This window comes from Micromys minutus, assembly GCF_963924665.1.
Source record: "Micromys minutus genome assembly, chromosome: 29".
Lineage (NCBI taxonomy): Eukaryota > Metazoa > Chordata > Mammalia > Rodentia > Muridae > Micromys > Micromys minutus.
In genome coordinates, this window is record NC_137964.1 from 4,194,634 (window position 1) to 4,220,918 (window position 26,285).

Consider the following 26,285-nt stretch of genomic DNA (forward strand, 5'->3'; position numbering starts at 1 on the left):
TTACCCTCAAACCCTTATGTAACCTATACTAGTTCTTATCTTCCTCTCTCTACCTCTGAAGTGCTTGCAATTACAGGCATGTGACACTGCCTCAGGTTTATACAGGGCTGGAGAGCTAACCAAGGTTTTTTGTGAATGTTGGTTAAGCACTGTCAACCGAGCTACACCCCCAGCCACCATCTTTATTTTTATACCTAGCTTTACATTCTCGGGCTTGTTATGTAAAGCCGTTGCCATGTATCAGCAGGCCTCTAGCTTTCACCAACCCTACAGCTAAGAGTACTCTAAGCTAAGCTGAAAGATTGACTCCTCTTACTATAGCCCTCCTACCTGATGTTCCCACCAATGGAACTCTGCTAAATGGACTGGTTTATGGCTTTCTCTTGTTCTGCAACTATAAAAGTTCACCAAAGGCCAGCAAGATGGCTTAGTGGGAAAAACACTTGCTGAACCAGCTTGACAACATGAGTTTGATCTCTGAAACCCACGTAAATGTGAAAGTAGAGAACCGAATCCACAAAGCTGTCCTCTGACCACCATTCATGTGCTTCCCCTACACACATCACATGGACACACTAATAATCCAACAGACCATAATGCTTTCAAGGTGGAACAAGCACTCAGGGTAATGAATCTGAGCATTGCTGAGTAACGCTCACTTATATTTGGCTCAAAATAAACTACTTCCTTGTTTTCCTTTAAGGCAGTGTTTACTGTCCACTGGGTCAAATATATAGACCACCACAAGACAAGGGCTGGGGTGCCTACCTGTAGTAGAACCTGGGTACTAGTTGCTTCATAATTTCTACCAGGGCAGGAGCAACAGTCTGACTTGGTGTGGGGTTCAGGGCAGTTCTTAGAAGTTGCATCTGCATAGCCAATACTCTTCCTATATTTCCATTGGGCCTCCTTGTGGTGTCACTGTGGGTACATGAACAAGTGACCCTGATATAGGAACGGTCAAGAGGACTCTTGGGTAGACATGAGGCTTACATGAGACTTTCTACTGGGGGTTCATGGCAGAGATAGACCTCCTGGCAGAAAGTGGTCTACAAGCTCTGACTCACCCTCTATGAAGGAACACAAACACAGTTGCAAGGGCTAGATGGCTCAGCTTACGTACTGTTCTTGCTGAGGACCTGAGTTCAGTCCCCAGCACCCACATGGAGTAGCGTACAATTCCAGCTCCAAGGGAATCTGTGGCTCTCTTGTAGCCCGCACGGGCACCTTCACTCACATGTGCACACCAACACAGACATTCACATAAATATTTTTTAATTTTCAGAATCATAAGGCTTGAGAGATCCTATCTCAGTAATTTATAACAAAAAGTACTTGAGAAGCTTCCAACAGTGCACACTTGGGCCATGATTCGGAAATGTGTTTGTGTGTGTCTGTGTGTGTGTGTATTTTTAAACCCCCCTAAAGAAAGGAGTAGGAGCACAAGCACGCCCTAGCGCTGACTAGCGGCTGCCTCACCTGAGGAACAGCAGCTCTTGAGAGCATCCCAAAGAAGGCTACGTGCTGCGCCTGCGCCCGCCAGGCGAGCGCGGCCGCTCTGCGCAGGCGCCCTGGTCACTTCCGGGATCTGTCAGCCGCTCCCTCTAGGCCTCCCTCCTCCGTCCGCGCCCGCCGGAGCCTGTTCGCGTCGACTGACCAGAGTCCGCGAATCGTCCGCTCCGGACCTCCCGACCTCCCCGACCCCAGGTAAGAGGCCGCAGGGCCGAGAGTCTGGTCTGGGTCGCCTCCGTTTCTTGTATTTCTATGGCACGCGGGGGTGGCGGGCCCAGAGCGGTGGCGCGGCGTCTCGAGCTGGGGGGGCCGGCATCTCCGTTCTTCTTGGTTACCCCTGAGTCCCTGATAACCCCCCCCCCCACACACACACACACAGACCGAGCGTTCCTGGGCACTTTCTAGCTGCCCTCCTTCTCGGATGTGAGAAGAAACAGCTTGGTCTCCGACACCCCCACAGTACCATTTGCACCCCTACTGTGAGCATTTACCACAACCTGTAAAATTACTTTAAACGGGCGGGTCTTCCCCGATGGCTTGTCACGAGTATCTGTTCATCTCTTCAACGTCTAGGATGTTGCCTAGCGCAGCCTTCTATCCGTCAGTTATTGGGGAACCCTCCCCAAGAGAGAAAACCTATCTTTCGAGTAGCTTGAAGATTCCTTTGCTCTAGCCCCCGCCCCCGCAAGTCAAAGTTGTACTCTTCTCTGCGCTCCGATTCAGAGGGTCCTTTATGTAGAACCGCAAGAGTTCTCATTTGACTCTGCCACTCTGTCAGGTGTCTCTGGGAAGGTTACTTCTCGATGCCTCAGTTTCCCCAGCTGCAGTAAGAAGATTCTTAGTCTCCTTGGTTTTATTGGGTTCGTGTGGAGTTCATTTGCTTAAGTTGCTTACAGTAATTCCTAACCCAGGGTAGCTGATCTGAAAATAGATAGCAGCCATTACTAGTGCTTCTGAGACATTCGATGCACATCTGCCTTCCTTTCCTTTGTGCTCTCTCTCCTCCAGAGAAGGACTTGAGGACTGGGATTTCTTTATGTTTTTAGCCCCATTCAGATACTTAACATGGTTGGGAACGTGGGAAGCACTTAATAAATTGCAGCTTAGAATCTCTGTCTAAAGCCATCTGTTGTCATGGTGTGGCTTGGGAGTCTCTCTCTTGTCTCCTCGTTGCCCGGGTTTCTGAAATGACCTAGTTTGGCACCATATTTTAACAGTTTCACTTCATCTTTTGGTTTCTATGTAGGCCTTAGGATTTCAGGCCTCTAGAAGTTATGAGTTCGGGATGCTTGCCCCATTAATTAGAGCAAGTTGCTGGCTATCTTGGGGTGGGGGGGCACCTTCAGTTCATCTGCTGTTCATAACTGGGGGATCCTTTTGGAAATTGCATACTCCTTTGGAGGATGGGTGGCAGTGTTTTGATCTAAATCATCTAGTGTTGGGTCAAAATAAGTTCTCCACAGAAAGTGTGGAGATGGTCTGATGAAGCTGGAATTTAGAATGAAGCCTGTCTGAACATTGGCAGGGTGTGGTAACCTTGTTGGTATTGCTGGGTTGGGCAACAAGAGTAATTAGAAACTAGATGAATCACAGACTTGAAATTGACCCTAACAGGGAATGGAAATTCTAACTTATGTGAATTTGTCAAGTTCCGGTGGAGTGGGGCCAAGACACCAACATATGTAGACATGTCCAAGTTCAGAGGATCCCTCGAGGGCTTGTCCAAAGCTTTGTGTCAGAGGAAGAAAAAGAACTAATTTATTGGGCTTGCAAGATGACTCTGTCATTTAAAGCTAGGCTTACAACCCAAAAGACCAAAGAACTAACTTATTGGGATCAGTTTTGGGCTGCTTTTATGTGCTAACTTATTTAATCTTTTTGACAGTTGTCTTGTAATGTCATTTGGAGAGGAAATGAAAAATTTGCCCAGACTGTATGCATGTGTTAAAATGTTCAAACTCAGGTCCCCTTGTCTCCAGATCCCATGGCTAATCAGATATTAAAATGACTTCACTCAAAAGCTGGGAATGTGGTTGGGTTGGTGGAGCCCTTGCCTGGTATGCACCATGCATAGACTGGCTCACCAGCAGGGCAGGAAGACTATGCTAAGTGAAAACGGAAGCCCTTTTCATCCCTCAGTGCTGGACAGCGGCAACAGAAGCCTGGGTTTTGGTTGGTTGGTTTTGTTTGAGACAGTGTTAATTGTATATAGTCCTGGTTGGCCTGGAACTCACAGAGATCCTTCCGCCTCTGCCTCCTGAGTTCCCAGTAAAACCTGTTAAGTTCATGTCATTGCATATTGTGTTCCCCTTTCTCCTTTTGAGCATTGTTAAGATTTTCAAACATTGCTTAAATATCACCTGCAGTTTAGTGACTTAAAATTATCACCATATGAATGAATTTTACTTGGTACAAAATTGTTGCTTAAAATAGATGGCTATAGAGGAAGGATATGTCTGAATGTATATTCAATTATAGGACTTGACTGATATAACAAAATTAGAAATGCAGTTATAGAAGTAATTCTGCTGTTTTATGACTAGTCTTCTTTTTTGGAAATGTGTCCTTAGAAAAACTGAATGGGAGAGTGAGAAAGTCATTATCTGCATGTGTGACGTCCAGCTCTTCATGAAATAGTGCATACATGTGGGTATCCAAGTTAACTTACAAAGTTTTGTCCAGTTAACGAGCAACTTTATCAGATTTGGGTTTTAAGGTACATTGCTTACAGTTAGGATTATTTGTTTGTGACAATCCATTTATAAAAAGATTTATTTGTGTGTGTGTTGCCTTATGTGTGTGGTTGCCTGCAGAGAGGTGTCAGGTTCTTTGGAGCTGGATGTACACAGAAGCTGCTTGACATGGGTGCTGAGAACTGGATTCTGGTCCTCTAGAAGAGTAGCAAGTGCTGTTGACCATTGAACTTTCTCTCTCCTGCTCCCATTAGATGTTATTTTGAGTTTAATATGTGACAAGATTAGAGTAAGTGTGTCAGGTATCAGAAATGAGAGATGCATGTAGTGTGCATCTGGAAACTTTTTTGTTTGCTTGTGATACTCACTTTATTTTGTGTATGTGCACATGTGCCGTGGTGCATATGTGAAGGTCAGAGGACAGATGGTTCCTAGATCCTACGTAGTAGAAGAGAGCCAAACTCGGGTAACTAGACTTGCCACCAAACCCCCTTACTCACTGAACCATCATACTAGCCCTTGACCATTTGTTCTGAGACAAGGTTTCACTGTGTAACCAACTGGTCTGGCCTGGAATGAGTACTGAGTTTCCTGCCTCTGCCTTCTGAGTGCTGAGATTACAGGCACATGCCAACTTGAAGCTTTGTTTGGCTGTTTGTTTAGAGTAGAAGTCTTACTTCATAACCATAGCTGGTTCAGAACTCACTATGCATGTCAGGCAGACCTGGAACTTATAAAAAACCAAGTGTTTCCACCTCCCCAGTGCCAGCATCAAAGCCATTCGCCACCACATATAAAACATAAGATGGGAACTTATGTTTTAAAAAAAAACAAATTAAGCAGTCTCACTTGGATTTATTTTTTAATAAAGTTTTTTGGCTTGTTTGAAGTGCCCAGTTATTTACTTTGCTCACCTCCTCCCAGCCCTGGCCCCCCCAAAAGTAAGGAGCTAGAAGGATGGCTCAGTGTTTAATCATGCATAATACTGCTCTTGCAGAGGACCCAGATTTGGTTCCTAGCACCATATCTGTAACTCCAGCTCCGGAGAATCCAGCACCCCCCCCCTTTCTCTCTCTCTCTCTCATACACAGATATACACACACACTTCTAAAAATTTTTAAATATTTTAAAGTAAGTTAATTAAGATGAAAGTCAAATTAAAGGTTCTTTATGAGTTGCAGTTTGCTTTCTATAACATATAAAAGGAAAAATGTACTAATATTTCACTGTTTTTGCAGGTAGCTCAGGCTAGCCCTGTATTTACTGGATAGCTGAGGATAACATTGAGTTGCTGATCCTTTTGTCTCCTCCAAAATGCTGGTTTTACAGATGTGCAGGTTGATGGCTTTGCTCTTACATCGAGTCTTTTGGAGACAGTTAGCAGTGTTTTTAGTTAGGGTCTGCTTTCTTCTTTTTGACCTTGGGTTCCTTTAGCAGAGTGCTTCTTTTCTGTGCCACAGGCACTCAGGTTTGCTTATGCGGTTTACCTGCTGTTTGCCTCATAACTTTCTGATGTTTCTTCCATTCATTTTCTGCTAGTGTCAGAATTTCTGTCTCATTGGGCAAGGAAACACATGGCCTGCAATCAGGAAACTAAGTCAGAAGAATTGTTAATTGCAAACCAGCCTGGGCTACATATAAAGACTTTATCTCAGATGAAAAGACATTAATTACAGCATTTAGTAGGCTGGGGCAGGTGGATCTCAGCCTGGTCTACATAGTGAGCTCCAGGCAGCCAAGACTTTATAGTGAGAAGAAAGGACATTTCATCCCAAACACATCATCACTTCACCCCATAACGGCTAAGACTTGTTCCAGCTGAGGCAATACCATTATCATAGCTAGGATTAAGATAATTTCATGCTGCTATGTAATAATGTAATTCAAATTTGTTACACAGCACATGTCTTTTGTGGTTATTTTTAAGTATACTAATTATAATCAACCATCTTTTAAGAAATTTGATTTTCATAGCTCTTTTGAAATCTAGTACAGATTCTTCCCTCTACCCGCCAAGTGCTGGGATCTCAGCTGTTTGCTACCATACCTGTCCATACTGCCTTTTAAAATAGTCTAGGCAAGCTGTTTTCTAGAAGGCACCTCTAGGATTTTAGAAAGAGACAAGAGTGATCGAACATGTATGTGTTTGTGTGCATACATGAGAACTGTGTTAGTGTGGTGTGCATGCATGGAAATGTGCCACGGCATGTCCAGATGTCAAAGGACAGCCTCCAGTGTCAGTCGTCACCCTCTTCCTTGTTTGAAACAGAGACCCTTCTGTTGCACACTACTGTGTGTCCCGAGGCCCTCCTGAGAGTCTCCTGTCTCCACCTTCTATCTCCCTGTAGGATCACTGGAACCACAGAGGCACTCGCTTCTGTTTCCAGTTCTCTTCAGGGTCTGAGGGACCAGAGCTCAGGACATCTGGCTTGTACAGCAAAGCGCTTTAACCGCTGAGTGTATCTGAAGAGCTACATCAGTTTTGACTTCATTTCTTGGTGTTGCTTAACTACGCCTTTCCACTTTATCTCCTATAACCTGAAAGTGAAATCCAGACCTTGATTGGATTTAGAGTAAATATGTTTGGCAGGTATGCTTCATAACTGGGTTGATCATCTTCCAAGGTTTATCTAGGATGGATTTGTAACTTCCTGTTAGACAGACTGACTGACTGACTCACTCACTCACTGACTTTCTTTTAAGGAAGAGTCTATTCTATAGGCCATCCTGGAACTCTCCCAGAATCCTTTCGCCTCTTGCGTGCTGAGACACAGTTGGTCAGATTTACTTTTATTCTAAAATTATTTGTATTTATGTCTCTGGGGTTATGTCCTTGTGAGTGCAGACACTGTGGAGCTAGAATTATAATGGCTATGACTTGGTCATTGTGGGATTAAAGTAGGGTCTTCCACATGCTGGGCAAGCACTATCCCATTGAGCTACATCAGGCTTTCCCGCCTTGAGTATCCATTTTGTTCTTATATGATGTGGATGACAAATTAAATCATTGTTTTCAAGTTACAATATGCTGGTGGTCATGTTCCCTCCTCCAGAACTGTTGGTTTAGATTGCTCCGCTCCCCTGTTTGTAGCTACAGGTTTGGTTACTTGGTCAAGGTGATGCTTACCAGATTTCTCATAATTTAGAAAGTCCTGTGAGAAGTTGTAGGTTGAGGCTAAATATTCAACTCCATCAGTCTTTAACCTGTGATCTGAGAATCAGGTGGTGACCCTTGAGAGTAGATTATACATATACTGGTGGTTTCTGTGCTCTAGTCCTTGTTATGGGATTGATTTTTGCATTGAGATTGAGTCTTCTCTAATGGGGGATCAATGTTGGGTCCCACTGACAACTTAAACTTTTACTACATGACATTGTGTTTTCTTTCCTGTTGCTCGTTACAGCTTTCTGACCTGTGAAAACACTTAGGAATCATGTCTCTGCATCAGTTTCTGCTAGAGCCAATCACCTGCCATGCCTGGAACAGGGATCGTACCCGTGAGTGTGCTTTGAATTTCCTGATGCTTTTGTTGGGGGGTGGGCTTGTATAGAGGCCAGAGATCCCTGTCAAGTGTCTTCCTTAATTGCTCCTTGCCAACCCCCCCCCCCTTTTTTTTTTAAGACAAAGTCTCTCAGTGAACTTGGAGCACTTTAGTTTGGCTGGGCTGGCCTGCCAGTGGCCATTGAACTGCAGGAATCCTCCATCTTGGCCCCACCCCCAACCCCAGTGCTGAGGTTATGGACATATGCCGCTATACCAGTTTTTACATGGGTTTAGGGGTTACACTCAGGTCCACCTATTTATATGGCAAGCCATTACCAATTGAGCTATCGCCCAGCTCTCCCTCTCCCTCTCTCTCTGTGTAACAACATTGACCCCAAGGTCTCTCCAATGCTAGACAAGTACTCTATCATGGAGTTACATCTTTGGCCCTCTTTTCTAATACTTTTGATATTCCTCACATGTAAGCATGTTTAGGATTCACATATTTCAGTTTTGTGAGAAAATATAAACGTCAGCCTTTAAAAACATATAAATCAGTGATTGTAATATATCTGCTGCACCAGTCTTTATTTTTCTGTACTTGTACATTTCAGATTTGAATTTCCTTTTTTTAAAATTTGTTTTATTTTTTATTTTTTTTAAATTTTTTGGCTATTCTGGAACTCATTCTGTAGACTAGGCTGGCCTCCAACTCAGAGAGAGATCTGCCTCTCAAGTGCTGGGATTAAAGACATGTGCCACCACCACCTGGCTTAGATTGAGTTTTTTAAATATGAAAGTCATAAATGAAATGCTTGGAGATCCAAAATTTTTTGAGCACCAACATGATGCACAAAATGTTTGCATTTTGGCTCATGGTGGCTCGTGCCTGAAGCTTCAGCACTGGAAAGCTGATGCAGGGGTTCAGGGGGGCCTGGGGTCTGGCTCAGTGGTAGATCCTTGTAGTCACAATTCTCCGTGCTCAAACTCCAGCACTGCGGATAACAGCAGGGATGGACCTGTTAACTGTTCTGCTGCCTTCCTTTTCCAGAGATCGCCCTGAGCCCCAATAATCATGAGGTGCACATCTACAAGAAGAATGGGGGTCAGTGGACAAAAGCTCATGAGCTGAAGGAACATAACGGACACATCACAGGTAAGGCAGCTGCAGGCTCAGGGTGTGATTTCCAAACAAAGCACTTTCTTCAGTACATAAAGAGCCCCATCAAGCTGAGTGGATCCTTGAATTTCACATAGGATTTACTAAGTCTTTTCTTTCTTTCCTTTATTCTTCTTTTCTCTTTCTTTCTTTCTTTCTTTCTTTTTTTTTTTTTTCAGGTTTTTTGAGACAGGGTCTCTCTATGTAGCCCTGGCTATCTTGGAACTCAGTATATGTAGACCAGGCTGGTTTTGAACCCACAGAGATCTGCCTGCTCCTGCTCCACAAGTCTTCTGGCTGAATTTTTCTTTAGAAAAAATTTGAGGGGAAAATAGAACTTTGTTACATGCTTCTTGTGGCCCAGCCGGTGTACAGCACTCTGGTAGTCAGTGAGGGCACTGAGCCTGCTCTACAGGTGGAATGAGCCAGGAAAGCCAGAGCTAGACCCTGGGAACTGGGAGCACCAAGGGAATTTGCAGCTGACTGTCTTTGCTGTGAGACACATCTTCCTTTGTGTTGTTTTAGAAGCAAGAGTGGCTTTTGAATGAGGCCAGTGAGATGCCTTGGTGGGTAAAGGCATGTGCTACCAAGTGTCATGCTCTTAGTTCAGTCCTTGAGACTCACATGGAAGAAGAGGACTTGCTCCCTCCAGCTGTCATCTGACTTCCGCACGTGCACCATGATATGCACAAGCCCACATGCTCATGCTCTAAATACAAGTTGTTAAAACTACAGCAGAAGTGACATAGCCAGCACCCTGTCAGGTGACCCTTCAGACAGTTTCCTGAATCAGGAAACCATCTCGGTTTCTATGCCAGAACGCTTAAAAGATAGACAGGAGTAAGAAAGAGAATGAAGGCCCCTTGTCTGGGGTCTTTTCTGCTTCCCTAGAAGACCTCAGCCAGGCTTGTTCAGTGTATGCAGGGCCTCAGACATCCATGTACTGTCTTCAGTGCTGTTAAGTATGAAACTGTCCCAAAACCAACAAACCATTTATTGCTTAGATTGTTCTTATATTTGGTCATTGTCTCTAAAAGGTGTAACGCTTGGGAGGTGTAGAAAAGAGGATTAGGATTTCAGGGTCATCCTCTGCTACTTAAGGAAGTTTGAGGCCAGCCTGAGCTACAAAAGACTATCATACACATATTAGCCTAAAGATATTCTTGGCTAGATCAGAAAAACAGCAAACAAAAACCAACTTAACATGGTTTGGACCTTTTGTGCCCTTTAAAGCTGCTTAGCACTTGGGGTGGAGAGATGGCTCAGTAGATAAAGTGCCTGCCTCGAAAGCCTGAACAAGAGTTTGAATCCCCAAAAACCAGCATGGCTGAATGCACATATAATCCTGGGATTTGGGTAGTAGGGTAGCGAGCTAGCCAGAGCTTCAGGTGCAGGGAGACGTTTCAAAAGGAAAAGAGAAGAGCAGTAGAGGAAGCTGCCCAAGGTGGATCTCCGGCTTCTGTGTGTGTGCACTTTGCATGAATACAAGAGAAGTTGTCCAGCATCCCTGAACGTCGTGGTTCCTAACCATGCTTCCTGCTTTTACCAGGTGGCTTGTATGTGGTGCTTCTGAGCTATAACTTTTCTTGCTACATCACTTGGGGTCCTTTGAACTTGGACCCATTTTCTGAAGATCTGAGGAACTTAGAAAAGTTAAATATACCTCTAACAGTAGGCTGTTCTCTCAGACTGTAAATACGAGGGGTAGGATCTGACAAACTCTACAAGACACTGTCGGCATTTCACAGAGCAGTGTGGCGTGTGGCAGAGCTCCAGGCACTCTCTGAGCTGGCTCTTGGGGTTAGCCACTTGATCATCACTACCCCCTCCACACACACACCCTTTTGACATGGTCTCATGTCCTGGATAGCCTGGAACTCTATGTAGACCAAGCTGGTTTTGAATTCATAGATCTGCCTGTCTCCATGTCCTGAGTGTTGGGATTAAAGTCATGTGCCAGCACACATGGCTGCTATTTCTTTTTCTCTTTATTTTTCTTTTCTTTTTTTGTCTAGACAGGGTTTCTCTTGCCCTGACTGTCCTAGAACCCACTCTGTAGATCATGCTGGTCTAGAACTCAGAGATCCACCTGACTCTGCCTCTTAGTGCTAAGATTAAAGGTGTTCATCACTTGCCTGATGCCCAGCTACTTTTTAAAGATATTTTCCTGGGCTGAGAGGACAACTCAGTGGATAAAGTGCTTAGCTGTTTTAGTGTGAGGGCTGGAGTTCGGACCCCCAGAGCCCACAGAAATGCTGGGCAGACTGCTGTCTAGAATCCTAGCTCTCTGAGGGAAGAGTCAGGGATACCCAGCACAAGGTAGGTAGCTAGAGCAGCAGGAAATGACAAGCCTGGGTTCAGTGAGATCCTGCTTCAGTAAATGAAGGTGGAGAATGATAAAACGCTTGATGTCAGTTTCAGGCCTTCAGAGGCACATGGGAATGTGTGCAACACATATGCAAAAACAAAGCAAGCTCCAAACCATTTTACTATAAAAATCTCATATGACGTGTGTGTGTGTGTGTGTGTGTGTGTGTGTGTGTGCTTATGTGTGTGTGTGCATGCTAGGCATGATGGTGGCATCTGTAATCCCAAAATAAGAAAAAACAGAAGGATCAGGAGTTTAAGAGTATTCTCAGCTGCATTGTAAATTCAAGGTCAACCTAGGCTTCTTGACCCCCTGTCCCAAAAAAATCCACCAATTCCTAGTTCTGTTCTACCTGGCTTTGTAAGAACCCTTCGTCCTCCAGTGTCCTTGGGAGAGAAACAGCCTTGGTTTTGTGTGAGATAATAACCATAGAAAGGGGAAACCACCAAGCCCACTGTTACCCCATGTCCAGCTATCACCTGCCAATAGCCTAGTCCCTTGTCACTGGCCAGGCACAGCAAGTGACCTGTGTCTCGCTTGCAGGTATTGACTGGGCTCCTAAGAGTGACCGTATTGTCACTTGTGGGGCAGACCGCAACGCCTATGTCTGGAGTCAGAAAGATGGCATCTGGAAGCCCACCCTTGTGATCCTGAGGATTAACCGTGCAGCCACTTTTGTGAAGTGGTCCCCACTTGAGAACAAGTTTGCTGTGGGGAGCGGAGCCCGGCTCATCTCTGTTTGTTACTTCGAGTCTGAAAATGACTGGTGAGCAATGTTGCATGTGCCCTCTCATTCCGCTTTGTATAGTTCATGCTTGGATGCTGTGCTTTTGGGACCTTTGAGGCTCTGTGTTTACTGCAGTGGCCCTTCCTAAGCTGTAGAGGGTTATTCCCTCTCGTATCCTCTCCCTGAATACCTGTTGATTCTCTTATGCACACTACTCAGCTCCCACACCTTTTCTTTTAATCTTTCCTTTCCTTCCTTCCTCTCCTACTTCCTTTCAGCCATTGCTTCCTTCTTCTTTCCCTTCTCTTCCCTCCTTCATTTCCTTCATTTCATCCTTCCCTTTCCATCTCTCAATTTAAAAAAGAAATTACTTTATGTGAGTCCACTGTAGCTGTCTTCCGACACACCAGAAGAGAGCATCAGATCCCATTACAGATGGTTGTGAGCCACCGTGTGGTTGCTGGGAATTGAACGCAGAACCTCTGGAAGAGCAGCCGGTGCTCTTAACCACCAAACCATCTCTCCAACCCCTCAACTTTTCTTAATTCATATAGGAAACATTTCCTACTGGTTGAGTTTGAGCCATAGAACTGTTTACTGTTTATGATAGATGGTCCCCTGTGATAGGTAAATAGGGCGGTGGTCTCAGGTGTGGTCTTTGAAAAGCAGCTGCGAAATGTCCCAGCTTAGGATAGCCATTAGGCCAGGTGGTGCACACATGGAATCCCAGCATTCAGGAGCTTGAGAACAGTCTGGGCATGAGTAGCAAGTCTAAGGCCAGCCTGAACTATGTATAGGAAACATATCTAACAAAGAGCAAGCATATGGGCCACCCTTGAGCAAGGAGCCCATAAAAAAGTACTCAGGCATAAATCAAAAGACGTCATTAGAACATTAAAAATAATCGTACTTATAGGACTTACTTCAGTAGTAGGAGCTAACATTTCTTGTGGATTTCAAAATTTACATGATAGTTATAAAAGTGTAGTTCAGCCATTGGATTTGAAGTAGCTTTATTGGGGTGGCTTGGAAAATGTTATTTTTGCTTATGAGAACAGTGTGAATTAGTTCTCTCCTTTCTTAGGTGGGTGAGCAAGCACATTAAGAAGCCGATTCGCTCCACAGTTCTCAGCCTGGACTGGCATCCCAACAATGTTTTGCTGGCTGCAGGCTCTTGTGACTTCAAATGCAGGTGGGGATAAAGTACTGAGAGACTTGAGCTGCCTATTATTCAGCTTTGGCAGCCATTTGTAGGGTTCCTTTTTTGCAAAGTCTATAATAGCACTGTGAGGGACTCAAAGATGAAGGAACTCACAGTCTAGAAAAGAAACTGGGGCTGGGAATGCGGCTCAGTGGCTTCCATCCTCCAGCCCTGCATAAGCCAGTGCATGCCTGTAACCTCAGCACTCTGGATGTAGAGGCAAGAAAATCAGTTCATAACTATCCCTAGTTACATAGTGAGTTTGAGGCCAGCCTAGGCTATATGAGGCATATACATACATATATATATATATGAGACCTATATATAGGGAACGGGGAAGGGGGGTGATACTGGGAGAGTGAGCTGGTACACAGTGATTTAAAGATACAGTGGGGGCTCTTACAGTATCAGAGGTCACCAATGCCTGCTTTGAGCCAGCCAACCAGATGGTGAAATGTGACCCTTGCCATGGTAAATACATGGCTTGCTGCCTGCTATACCATGGTGATATGGTCCCCAAAGATGTCAGTGCTGCCACTGCCACCATCAAGACCAAGCATACCATCCAGTTTGTGGACTGGTGCCCCACTAGCTTCAAGGTTGGCATTAATTACCAGCCTCCCACTGTGGTACCTGGTGGCCAGGGTCCAGAGAGCAGTGTGCATGCTGAGCAACACCACAGCCATTGCAGAGGCCTGGGCTCGCCTAGATCACAAGTTTGATCTGAGGTATGCCAAGCGTGCCTTTGTGCACTGGTATGTGGGTGAGGGCATGGAGGAGAGGGAGTTCTCTGAGGCCTGTGAGGACATGGCTGCCCTAGAGAAGGATTATGAGGAGGTTGGGGTGGATAGCGCTGGAGGAGACGATGAAGGTGAAGAATATTAACTCATGTGCTGCAATTTTACACTTCTGTCTTTGTGTGTGTTTTAACTGTCCTAAACTGTCAATAAAGGTGTTTCTGGTTTAAAAATAAAAAGATACGATGGACTAGGTAAGTGGGAACTTGCAGCAGGTCAGTGGGCACAGCAGGCTGGTGGGTACAGTGAATGTTCTTTAGGCAGAGTATCAGTAATTTCAAGTTCAGGATTAACTCATTCGTGTCCATCCGCCCACCTCTCTTTCAGTCTCTTTCTCAGTTTTTGTTTTGTTTTTAAAGATTCATTTATTTATTTTATGTGTGAGTACACTGTAGCTGTCTTCAGACACACCAGAAGAGGGCATCAGATCTTATTACAGATGGCTGTGAGCCACCATGTGGTTGCTGGGATTTGAACTCAGGACCTCTGGAAGAGCAGTCAGCGCCCTTAACCAATAAGCCATCTCTCCAGCCCCTAGTGCTGGAATTTTAAGCATGCAACTTCATGCCTGTCTTTTTGGACCACTGTTTAAGTTCCTCATTTTGTATTCCAGGCCAGGGAGTGCAGATAACAGAGTGAACGTACTGAGAGCTGTTCCTGCACGTCCTTCTCAGTTAAAGTGTTTTGTCTGTCATTAGCCAGAGGCTAGAGGAAATCTTCCACATTGCTAAGAGCTTTAGGAATCATACCACAGAATTGCTTTATAAAAGTTGTTCTTCATCAGGGACTTTTCCCCTTAGAAAAAGAAAAACATAACACTGTTGTTTTGTGTTGTCTTTTGGTGGCAGAGTTGAAACACACCCACCTCCAGTACCTATTTCAGGGTTTCTCAGCCTGTGGGTTGTGACTCCTTTCACGGGGGTCACCTAAGACCACTAGATGACACAGCTATTGATATTATCAACTATAATAATGTATAAATTACATTGTTATAAATGTAGTAAAATTACAGTTATGAAGTAACAACAAAAACAATGTTATGATTGAGGGATGGGTCACCACAGCATGAGGAACTGCGTTATAGGGTTGCAGTATTAGGAAGGTTGAGAACCACTGCCCTATGTGAAAATTTTTCAGAAAACTTGACAGATGATGGAGGGGGAAAGATTGTGGCAACATGGAGCTTCCCAAGGACCAGCTAGACCCAGGTGGGATTGATTGGTGTTAAAAAGCTATGAACACTGAAAATAAAAAACTAAGAAGGAGGAGGTGCCCAGCCCCGCACACAAGAGAGCTCAATGCTGCCACTTACTGACCTTAATCTTCCAGAGTCTCAACTACCACTCTCATTTGGAGTTGGGCTTAGGGAACCAAAGGGATTTTGGGTTTGTTTGTTTTGTTTTTTGAGACAGGGTTTCTGTGTAGCCTTGGCTGTCATGGAACTTGTTCTGTAGACCAGGCTTCAAATTCAGAGATCCACCTGCCTTGGCCTCTTAAGTGCTGGAATTAAAGGTGTGAGTTATAACCAACAAGCCTGGAGTTTTTTTTAGGGAGACTGGAGATTCAGTTTCCTCCTATTCTTCCCCTAGCTAGGCTACCTTGGACTTCTGCTGTTCCTGCCTTAGCCTCCAGGGGGCTGGAGTTACGGGTGAGCGCCACTTAGGTTCAGGTGTTTTCTAAAGAGAAGAATAAAAACACTGGAAGGCAGGGTCCAATGGTTCTTTGTCCCTCCCCTTCCTGAGTCTGGGCGCAGTACACACAGCTGTGGGGAACTAGATGGAAACAGGGAGTTAGCAAAAGACTGAGGACATTGGCTGCTAAAGCTCCTCTTCATCACAGACTGTCCCTGCCATAAAGGTGACAGTGGGCCCTCCTGGCAGGGATAGGGAGCTGTCTGCCTTTTCTCAATGTCCTCTTAGCTTTTTTAGTGTGTTCACCTCTAGTTTTATCTATCTCTGTGTTGTGTATGCATGTGGGGGTGGGAGGGTGTGTGTGTGTGTGTGTGTGTGTGTGTGTGTACGTACCAGAGTTTGCTTCAGATACTATCTTCTTCTCTCCCACCTTATTTTTTGAGACAGTCTGTTGTTGCAGTAAATACTAAAAAATAAAAATGCTTATCTCTTTTCTGGTCCTGAAGTCTCACTCCTCAGGCCCAGTTTTAGTTTGGAGCCACACTCAGCTCTGCTGCCCGGTCCGAGCCGCCCTCATGGCCCAAGCCTGTCCATGCAACTCCCTTCCCTGGCGGTTTTCTATGGCCTATTCTCTGCCTTTGTCCCGGGTGTTTCTCTACCTCAAAATTCCACATAAATACAACTCTACAGCCCAATAGTTTTTCATACAGGTTTATATATTCAATTCTCAAGCCACAAACCTCTACATAACAAGATTACATCAAATAAAGATATAAGCTGCCCTTCTATATGAAATATTAGACCTGTAAAATCCTTAATGTTCATAGCTTTTTAACACCAATCAGTCCCACCTGGGTCTAGCTGGTCCTTGGAAAGCTTCATGTTGCCACGATCTCTACCCTCCATCCTCTGACCTCCTCCACCCTCTCAGCCTTCTCTACTTCCCTCACCCAGCCCAGCCTGTTCCCTGGCTTTCCTTGATTTTACTAATTAAAATGGGAAGGTTCAGTTGGAATCTTGTGGCTAGGCAGCCTTTCTTGGGGAAGTGGAATTAACATTAAAATACTAACAGCTTCAGGACAATCTACAGTTTGTCACCAAACTTGGTGTTTGCTATTTCAGCTAGACTGCCTGGCCAGTGTGCCCTAGGGTCTGTCTCCACCCTGCTCAGTACTTGGTTATAGGTGCTGCCATACCCCACTTTTTATGTGGGTGATGAGGATCTTACTTAGATCCTCATGCTTGGTCAGTGAGCACTTCACTGGCCATCTCCTTGGTTCCCTAACATTTTCCCTTTTGGGGAGACATTGTCTCACTGTGTAGCCCTGACTGACTGGCCTTGCACTCACAGGGACCCTCTTGTTCTGGCTGCCAAGCACTGAGACTAAGGTGTGCGCTGCTCAGCTTCCAGCTCATCTGCCTTTAAGTGAGTTGGTATCTGGCTGTTTCTCACCTGACACTGGCTGTGTGCTTCTGGGAGTGCTGTGCTGAGGATGCTGCTATAGTAGGAGGAAAAGGCTACCCCTGCTGTCAGCGCAGTCTGACGTGGGGTGACAGCAGTGCCTCTTCACCTGTGGTTAGGAGACCCTCAATACCGCTGTGTCTGCCACTGCTGTGCACTGATCTTGTCTACGTTTTGTGCTCAAGCTCGCCCCTTTGTTCTGGATTGCCTTCTGACAGCTGCAGGTGCCTTTGCCTATATTTATATTTTTTCATTTGCTTTTTTCTTCTTTTCTATGTGTTGAACAACAGAGTGTTTTCTGCCTATATCAAAGAGGTGGATGAGAAGCCAGCCAGCACACCCTGGGGTAGCAAGATGCCTTTTGGTCAGCTGATGTCTGAGTTTGGTGGCAGTGGCACCGGCGGCTGGGTGCATGGGGTCAGCTTCTCTGCCAGTGGGAGCCGCCTGGCCTGGGTCAGCCATGACAGCACGGTGTCTGTTGCTGATGCCTCAAAAAGTGTGCAGTGAGTATTTACCTTGCAGGTGAAGGTGGGACATGGGTGGAAGGTTTCAGCACCACACTGAGGCTGCCCTGCCGTAGTATTGTTCGAACACCCCAACAACTGTAGCTGTCTTTAAAGTTGCAGGCAGGTACTAAATACCTGTTAATGACTTCAAAGAGTGGGGACTTCCTTCCAGAAACACTTCTTGGTTGCAGTACTGGTGTCCCTTTGCAGACCCTCCTGGTATGTTGCTAACAAGGGTTCCTTCAGAATAGCCAGGTTGTTCTGTGTCCTGTGAGCCTTTCCGCAGGGAGAAGTGAACAAGCACCCGTTCACCCGATGCAGTGTGCACATGACAACCAAAGGATAATTCTACCAAGGTTCGACTTCCCAACCAGTGAGCTCATTGGGCTCACGTACAGAGCACAGGTCAGAGGCTACTCTCAGGAGCATGGGTGACCCCAAAGCAGACACAGCACCAAAAAGCCCTCACCTGGCATGGATGGTGACATGTGCAAAGAGGCACAGAGGCTCCCCTTACTTCAGTTAGCCATCTACACTTATGCATGGAAGCCTCTCCATAGACCACCTGCAGCTAGTGCAGAATTAGGTACAGCTATTGCAAGACGCAAGATAGAGCAGCTGGGATCCCAGATGAGGGTCCAGTGACCCATCCCTACCCTCACCTTCGAGGCTGTGCCAGTAGACAGCAGGCATGGTGGCTCAGACTTCTACTTCTGGCTCTCAGGATGTAGATGCAGGAGGATTATAAATTCAAGGCCAACCTGGGCTACATGCCAAAGCCCGTCTCAGAAAACCAGGACTGAGAATTTTGCACCTGCCTAGCATGTACACACCTTTAGTTTCTTTTTCTAACACCACCCAAAAAAAAAAAAAAAAAAAAAAAAAAAAAAAAAAAAAAAAAAAAATAGAAAAAGAGTTCCATTCTTACTCCATGCTATCACAGAACAATGCCGCCTTCATGCTACTTGGAAAACCCGAATTACAATGACTCATTTGTGAGGGTGTTGCCAGCTCAGCCTGGAAGAACTTTATCAGACATGGGAGTAAAGTTTGCTCAGTAGCAAAGGAAGAAACCTGGAGGCCTCCTCTTAGGAATCTTTGTACTTCACTGGGAGCCCTTCCCCACGGGCAGCTAAGAGAAACTTGTGACAGTCTCTAGACTTACCACTCTATGTATAGAAGCAGTCATAGTGAGAGGCACAAAACAGGACATTTCAGAGGTGATATCTTTGCTAAGCTGAATTTACTATAGGAATTCTTTTGTAAAAGGTCCATGTTAAAAACATGGTCTGGAACTCCTATGTAACCTGGGCTGGTGACAAGCTTATGATCCTCCTGCCTCAGCCTCCCAGATAAATGTTTTATAAGCCAGGCATGGTGGTGCAAACCTGTAATTCCAATATTCAGGAAGCCTAGGCAGGGGAGGTCATTAGTTTGAGGCCATCCTGGGCTACATAGCAGGAACCTTAAAACACCCAACATGTGAAACTGAGGGGATGGCTCACTCGGTAAGGTGTCTTGATCCTGGAGTCCACTTGGTAGAGAAGAGGACTGACTCCACATGTTGTTATAGACACACACACACACACACACACACACACACACACACACGGGAACGCTCACAACATATATGTGCATTTAATCTTTGTGCTTTTAGCAGAGTAGGTCTATGTCCTATACTTCACACATTAATCTCCCTTTTTACTTTCGGTGATATTTAATGTGGGACTGGTTCTGTGCAGGCTGTTGTAGGCTGACAGTTTTCAGCACTTGTGAGTGTCATATGTCTCCTCTGCACGTATTGACTAGTAAGCTGCCTTTTCCAGCCAGGTCCACTCCACTATCACCTTCTCTGGCATTACTATACCACAGCATGGGTTAGTCCTTTAGCTACCCGATCAGGGGCCTCCTGAGACAAAGGCAGTTAGCTATTTTTGTGGGGTGTGTATGTTTTTGAGACAGGGTCTTTGAGCCCAGGCTGTCATCAAGCTCAATGTGAGGCTCAGACTGGGCTGGAACAAGATCTGCCTGCCTCTGCCTCCTAAATGCTGGGATTATAGGTGTGTACATGAGCCTGCAGCTGTTAGCTTTAAAATGTGCATCCTGTAGTCTGGGGAGGGCTCAGTGGGTAAGAGTTATTTTATATGACCTGAATTTAAATCTCCAGCACATATGTAAAAGTCAGGCATGGCCATGTGCCTGTGACCTCAGAATAGAGGGGTAGAGGCAGGCAGACCCTGGGAGCTTGCTGGCCAGCATGTGTAGCCGAAACATTGAGCTTCTGGTTCATTGTTCTTTGAGGAAATAATCCAGAAAGAGAGTCGTACATCTGATGTCCTTCTGTGGCTTCCACTTGCACAGATATGGGTGTGCACACATGCAAGAAATTACATCGCCTTAACAGAAAGTAGAGTGCCCTTAACTTATTAGGTGTTTTTCTGCCATGCCTAGTTACACACATCTGTTTATACACACACACACTCACACACACTCACAGACATGCACGAGGCCTGTTTGAGTGTGAGATGGCTGAGACTGAGATTCATCTCATGGTGGCTCACACTGGGCATGTCTGCCAGCCAGCAACTGTGGCGCCAGCACGGGTGCACTCTCACCAGCGGTATTGACGGCAAGAGCTATGGCACGTAAGGCAGGAAAAGCCATTGCAAGACAACAGTCAGAGCCAAGGTGTAAGGACTTGGCTAAGAGGAGCAGAGCCATGCACTGGGACAAAGGCAGAAAGGAAGGACAACTTGTGGTCCGTGAGTAGAGACCCTTCAGCAAGGGGCAAGGCCCGGGCTAGGAAGAGCTAGTCCTTTACTTTTACTTGACTGATTGATTAGAGGGTGCTAGGGGTCAAACCAGGGCTTTGCACATATTATGTCTCCAACTTCAAGGCTTCAGGTTCTGAAGGTCACTTTGGGGTCACCTTATGCTTGAAATTCCTGTAAGGAGAGGTCAGGGAACTCTTCTTAGAGAAGTGTTGTCTAACATTGCAGAAGCCACTCTGAGAATGGGGCCTTTGTTGTCCTCTGTCTGTGAAGGAGTGTGGGCTGTGTGGTTCCCCTAATGAAACAAGTGTTCTTGTGTTCAGGGTTTCAACTCTGAGAACGGAGTTCCTGCCGCTGCTCAGTGTGTCATTTGTCTCAGAGAACAGCGTTGTGGCTGCCGTAAGTATCTGCCATCCTCACTGTGTACCAAGTGCAACTCCAAGCCAGAAACAATGCATGCTCTGTGACAGGCACAGGAGCACATCCCTTCACAAAACCAGACTGTGAGAGGCCACACTATGAGCACTCTACTGGGATGGAAGGTAGACAGGGAGCCCTCTGTGCTGACCGATCTTTCATTTCAGGGCCATGACTGCTGCCCGATGCTCTTTAACTACGATGACCGTGGCTGTTTGACCTTTGTGTCCAAACTAGACGTCCCAAAACAGAGCATCCAGCGTAACATGTCTGCTATGGAACGCTTCCGTAACATGGACAAAAGGGCCACTGCTGAGGACCGCAACACAGCCTTGGAAACACTGCACCAGAACAGCATCACGTAGGTACCATCAGCCACCTCGGCCTGGAGTCTAGGCACTGGACTTCTGTAGAAAATCGGCTGGCCAAGGTGCTTACTCCATGTCATTTTTTTACAAAAAGTCCCTTGTGCTGCAGGCCCCGGTGTCCTTGGAATGAGAGCAGCACTACCCCTGTGCCTTCCCAGCTGCTAGGATTTTATTTTCAGTTTGTGACAGAGAGGGAGTTGGCTGGGTGTGGTTGCATGAGCCTTAATCCCAACATTCAGAGAGGCAGAGATTCGTGTGAATCTCTGTGACTTCAAGGCCAGCCTGATCTATATAACTCACATAGTGAATTCCAGACCAGGCAAGGCTGCACAGTGTAGCTAGTCTTTGCTACTTTGTGAGTTCTTTTTCCCACCCTTTATTCCACATCACTAGATAGGAGAGAAAGAAGGATAGAGGGAAGAGAGAGAGATTAGATTCAAGGATCTCTATCTTATTTCTTCTCTGAGCACAACTACTAAGTCATAACCAACACCCCTGAAAGACCACCAACCCCACCTATTGGGACTCTAGTATTTATATACTCTCTGAAAAGGCCCCAGAATTCCAAATATCACACAATCACAGAAACTATCTGCAGTTAGCAAATAGTGATCAGGCCGAAGCAGTACCATATCTCGTGCTGGGATTAAAATGAAATGGCATCCTGTGTTTCTTAAAGAAACCAAAATTCCATAATTCTCACTACAGCATGGTGAAACCCTGTCTCAAAGACAACAAAAGCGGGCTGCCACCATGTTATCCTTATGCCCTGCAAGGTACATTTGTCCCCAGCATTCAGGAGGAAGAGAGTGGTTCTTGTCAGAGAAGGCTTAGTTGGCTGAGTATTCTACCATTGTGGGTAGAAAGTAGGTTCATGCTGGGCATGGTGGCACAGGCTTGTAGTCCCAGCACCTGGGAGGCTGAGGCAAGAGTGTTGGTAACGTGCCAGCATGTGGGCTCAGTAGACAAAGGTGCTTGCTGCCAAGCCTAACCAATTGAGCATGCTCTCCAGAACCTCCACAGTGAAAGGAGAAACCTTAGTCCCAGATGTTGTCATCTGCTCTCTACACGCACAACATAAACTAGATGAGAAGAGTAGCAGTAGGTTGTTAGCTCACGGGCGGTATAGTAGTCTGTGTGCTGTAGTCTGCTGTCCGCTCCTCAGACAGGCAGGAGACGTTCCTAGTTTGGTCCCTTGAGATGAGAAAGAAGCAGCTGTCTGCAGTCAGTGTTGGAAGCTGTCCAGATGATTAGCTCACGCAGGTTGTTTCGTTATCTGTGCAGCTTTGCTAGGATCTGGAGGAGTGACTGCCTGCCGTTGACACTGCAATAAGTTATCTCATTTATTTTGTCTTTGGTGTTTTGGACTTGGGATTGAACTCCCCCACTGAGCCACAGCACCAGCCCCTGTGCAAGGCTCTGGGCCTCCTGTTCTGGCTGTCCTTGCAGGTTGATTTGGGAGGGAATGTTGGGAACCAGTTGGCCTCAGTCATGTTCTCGCTATGCCTCTATTTGACAACACAAAACGGTCCTTCATATCTGCATCACTGCTGAGCCCCTGAGCCCCTCCCCTCCTCCTACCCATCACGAGCTATGAGGCCATTGTCCCCCCTCTTCCTGCCCCCCCCCCTCATTTTTGTCATAGGATTTCATATTGTTTAGGTTGGCCTCAGACTCACTATAGGTTGGTCAGAGAGTGGATGGCATAGGTTACTGAGGATGGCCTTGGATTTCTAATCTTCTGCCTCCACCTTTACACTGCTAGGGAACAGGCATGTACAGATACACCAGTTACGTGGTATTGGGGATTCAGTCAGAGCCTCATGTATGCTGGGCAGCCACTCTGCCAGCTGAACTATATCCTAAGCTATTGAGCCCACTCCTGCTTTGACAGAGACTTGCTATGTAACCCTGATGGATCTGGAACTTAATCTGTCACCCAGCTGTGGGATATTGTCTCACTCTGACTGTTATATTCTAAGACTGATGGACGTGTTGACGTTCAAGAGTGAAGAGAGTTTGTTTTCTTTTCTTTCTTTTTTTTAAAAAGGTTTATGTATTTTATTTATATGGGTAAACTTGTAGCTGTCTTCAGACATACCAGAAGGGGGCACTAGCTCTCATCACAGATGGTTGTGAGTCACCACGTGGTTGCTGGGAATTGAACTCAGAACCTCTGGAAGAGCAGTCAGTGCTCTAACCACTGAGCCATCTCTCCAGCCCCCAAGAGTTCATTTTCTTGAGCGCACCTTACTGTTGGTGGGGAGAGTGGGGCTACATCCACCACAGGCCTTGAAACTTCTGTCTTGCTCTTCTCTTAGTCAAGTGTCTATTTATGAAGTGGACAAGCAGGACTGTCGCAAGTTCTGCACTACTGGCATTGATGGAGCCATGACCATTTGGGATTTCAAGGTAAGTCCTCTCGATTGTGGTTTCTGCGGCGTTGGGGATAGAACATGTTAGGGAGGACGCTTACACTGCACTGCCCTGGTCCTTCATTTCCGGGTGTTTCCACGAAACACCGTTTTCTTCTTCAATACAGTGTCAGCTGCAATGTGCAGCAGAAGAGCTGGCCCAGAATCTCTAAGCAGGAGGGACCGCCATTCTCAGTGGTGGTTGATGTCTCCTATTTTCAAAATAAACCTTGATGCCATCGTTGGCCACCCGCCAACATTTTTGTTTATGGACATATTTTTATAGTTTACACCAATTTATTTAAGAAATAAAGCTGGGTGTAGGGCTCGTTTCTGTAATACCTACAGTTGGGAAGCTGAGGCAGAAGGATTGCTTTTAGTTTAATGCCAGTCTGTACTAGAGAATAAGACCATGCCCCACCCCCACCCCAATGCTGTGAGCCAAGAAAATGGAAAACACACACATACCCTGCCCCCCCACCACACACACCACACATGTGCACACACACACACACACACACACACACACAAACATGCACTAGGTGTGATAGTACATGTCTGGAGTGATGGCTCAGCAGTTAAGACCACTTGCTTAGGACTCAGAATTCTGTTCCCAACACCCACGTGGTTGCTCACAACCAAATGTAACTCCAGTTCCAGGGCATCTGTCCTCCACGGACACCAGGCACACAAGGGCTGTACATACATACATGCAGACAAGCATTATATACTTAAATACATAAATAAATCTTAAAAGTCCAAGCATAGTGATGCACATCTGTAATCCCAGAGTTAGAGGAAAGCAGATCTCTGAGTTGGAGGCCAGCCTGGTTCATGGAGAGTTCCAGGCCGGGACTGTGCAGTGAAACCCTGTCTAAAATAAGAAAAGAAAAAGGAAAGGAAAAAGCAGGGTGACGATGGTGCACAGATTTAATCTCAGTACGCTTGGGAGAAAAGAAAGGGAGGATGGGGGATCATGCAGGGTGGGGTGGGGTGAGCCCGGGAAATCAGCCTAGAGCTGAGGCCTGGAGAGTGTGGGTGAGGAAGGTGGGCCTGCGCTCCACAGGAGGAGGGCAGCAGTGCCTGCAGGAAGACAGGCAGCCAGTCCTCGGGGCTGATCAGTCTTGTGCTTTTCCCAAGACCCTAGAGTCTTCCATCCAGGGTCTCCGGATAATGTGAAGCCGTGTGAGCCTCTGCCATCAGCATGAGGAACGGGACCGAGCACCCTCTGCTGTTCCCATGGTGGTGAGGATCGCTGGCCCAAGGAAACACTGTCACACTGAAGCAACTAGCGCGTGTTTGTGTGGATGTCGTGGGTGACGTGTGGGATTTAGAGACCGCAGTGGTTTGTTTTGCTTTTTCTTTCATTTCGTTTTGTTTTGATTTTGCTCTCATTCCATTTTGACCAAAGCTTCTCGTTAAGTAGTTTATTATGGAAGATTGTCACACTAACTTAAAGGGGAAGGGATGTGTGTGCATTGTGTGCTAAAAAAACAATTAAAGAAAAATCTCAAGTGTGCAAGTGTGTTTTTTCTTTATACTCTTCCTGTTCTCCACAGAGAAACACACCCGTCTTCGTCAGTTCAGTTTGTTTTTAGGGTTAGGCTCTAGGTATCCATCCTTAAAGTGCATGCACCATCCTCACAACCTTTAACCAGAGGTTGCTGCTGGACAGTCCTCCCTGGACCTTTGACCTCTTTACACAGAGGTATGGCCCTTCTCTCCTGCGAACAGCTGACAGTCTTCTAGTGTCAGGGTCCTTGCTCTGACCCTTACAACAAAGGGGACATTATATCTGGAGCTGCTGAAGGAAGGGCTCCTACAGTCTTGACCAGTCCAGTCAGCTGTGCCTGGGTTGCAGCAAGGCTGATGCAGGGGTTGGGGGAGGGAGAGCTGAGCGTCAGCAGCACATGCTAAAGAAAGATGCTGTACTGGCCCCATCCTCCTCCTAGGTAACCTGTATGAGGTTACATTTCTTGGAAACCAGAAATGCAGCAGAGATGGGAGAGTGGGCCATCTTCGTTCACAAGGCACTGTGTGCACATTCCTGAGGAGACAGAAAGCCATCCAGGGTGGCGTCCCCCAAGTCCTCTTCCCCAAAGACTTGCTTCACTTGGAAGCTCCCTCCCTCTTTGTGGTGCTCCCTGTCAGTGTAACCCTGGCAACCTGGGAGCCGGAGGATTTTGAATTCTGAGTCAGCCTGGGCTATAAAGACCCTGGAGTGGAAGGTGGGGTGACGTGGGTGTGGGAAGAGCTTTGCAGTCTGAGGTTTTCTTTTTGTGTTAGTTTTTGTTGTATTTTTATGTATTCGTTTTGCATCAGAGACATTCGTACCACAGTGCACATGTGGAGGTCACAGGACAACTGGCAGAAGTCCATACCATCTGAACCACGACAACTGACAAAAACAAGGGGCTGGAGAGATGGCTCAGCAGTTAAGAGCACTGGCTGCTCTTTCAGAGGACCAGAGTTCAATTCCCAGCACCCACACAGCAGCTCATAACTGTAACTCTAATTTCTGACACCCTCACACAGACATACATGCAGGCAGAACACCAATGCACATAAAATGAAAATAAGTTAAAAGAAAGAAAAGGAAGAAAGGGCTGGGGAAATGACAGAGTGCTTGTTTGACAAGGATCCAAGTTCCAGCCCTGAACCCACCAGGAAGAAAGCCAGATGTGGTGGCACATGCCTTCAATCCTTCCTACACAGAGACGGAGGCAAGCCAAGTCTACATGGTGAGTTCAAACAGCCAGGGCATAGAGAGAGACC

General features: G+C 46.1%; 1 protein-coding gene across 1 annotated transcript; it reads left to right on the top strand.

Moving 5' to 3' along the window:
* The first annotated feature begins 1,579 nt into the window (after nucleotides 1-1,579).
* On the top strand, nucleotides 1,580-25,032 carry ARPC1A (actin related protein 2/3 complex subunit 1A). The gene is made up of 10 exons (XM_080941147.1): nucleotides 1,580-1,707; nucleotides 7,610-7,703; nucleotides 8,741-8,845; nucleotides 11,760-11,982; nucleotides 13,028-13,135; nucleotides 17,325-17,537; nucleotides 20,635-20,710; nucleotides 20,896-21,089; nucleotides 23,418-23,508; nucleotides 24,651-25,032. Exons 2-10 carry the CDS (start codon nucleotides 7,640-7,642, stop codon nucleotides 24,687-24,689), a joined length of 1,113 nt encoding a protein of 370 aa, XP_080797273.1. The 5' UTR covers nucleotides 1,580-1,707; nucleotides 7,610-7,639; the 3' UTR covers nucleotides 24,690-25,032.
* Nucleotides 25,033-26,285: the final 1,253 nt, after the last annotated feature.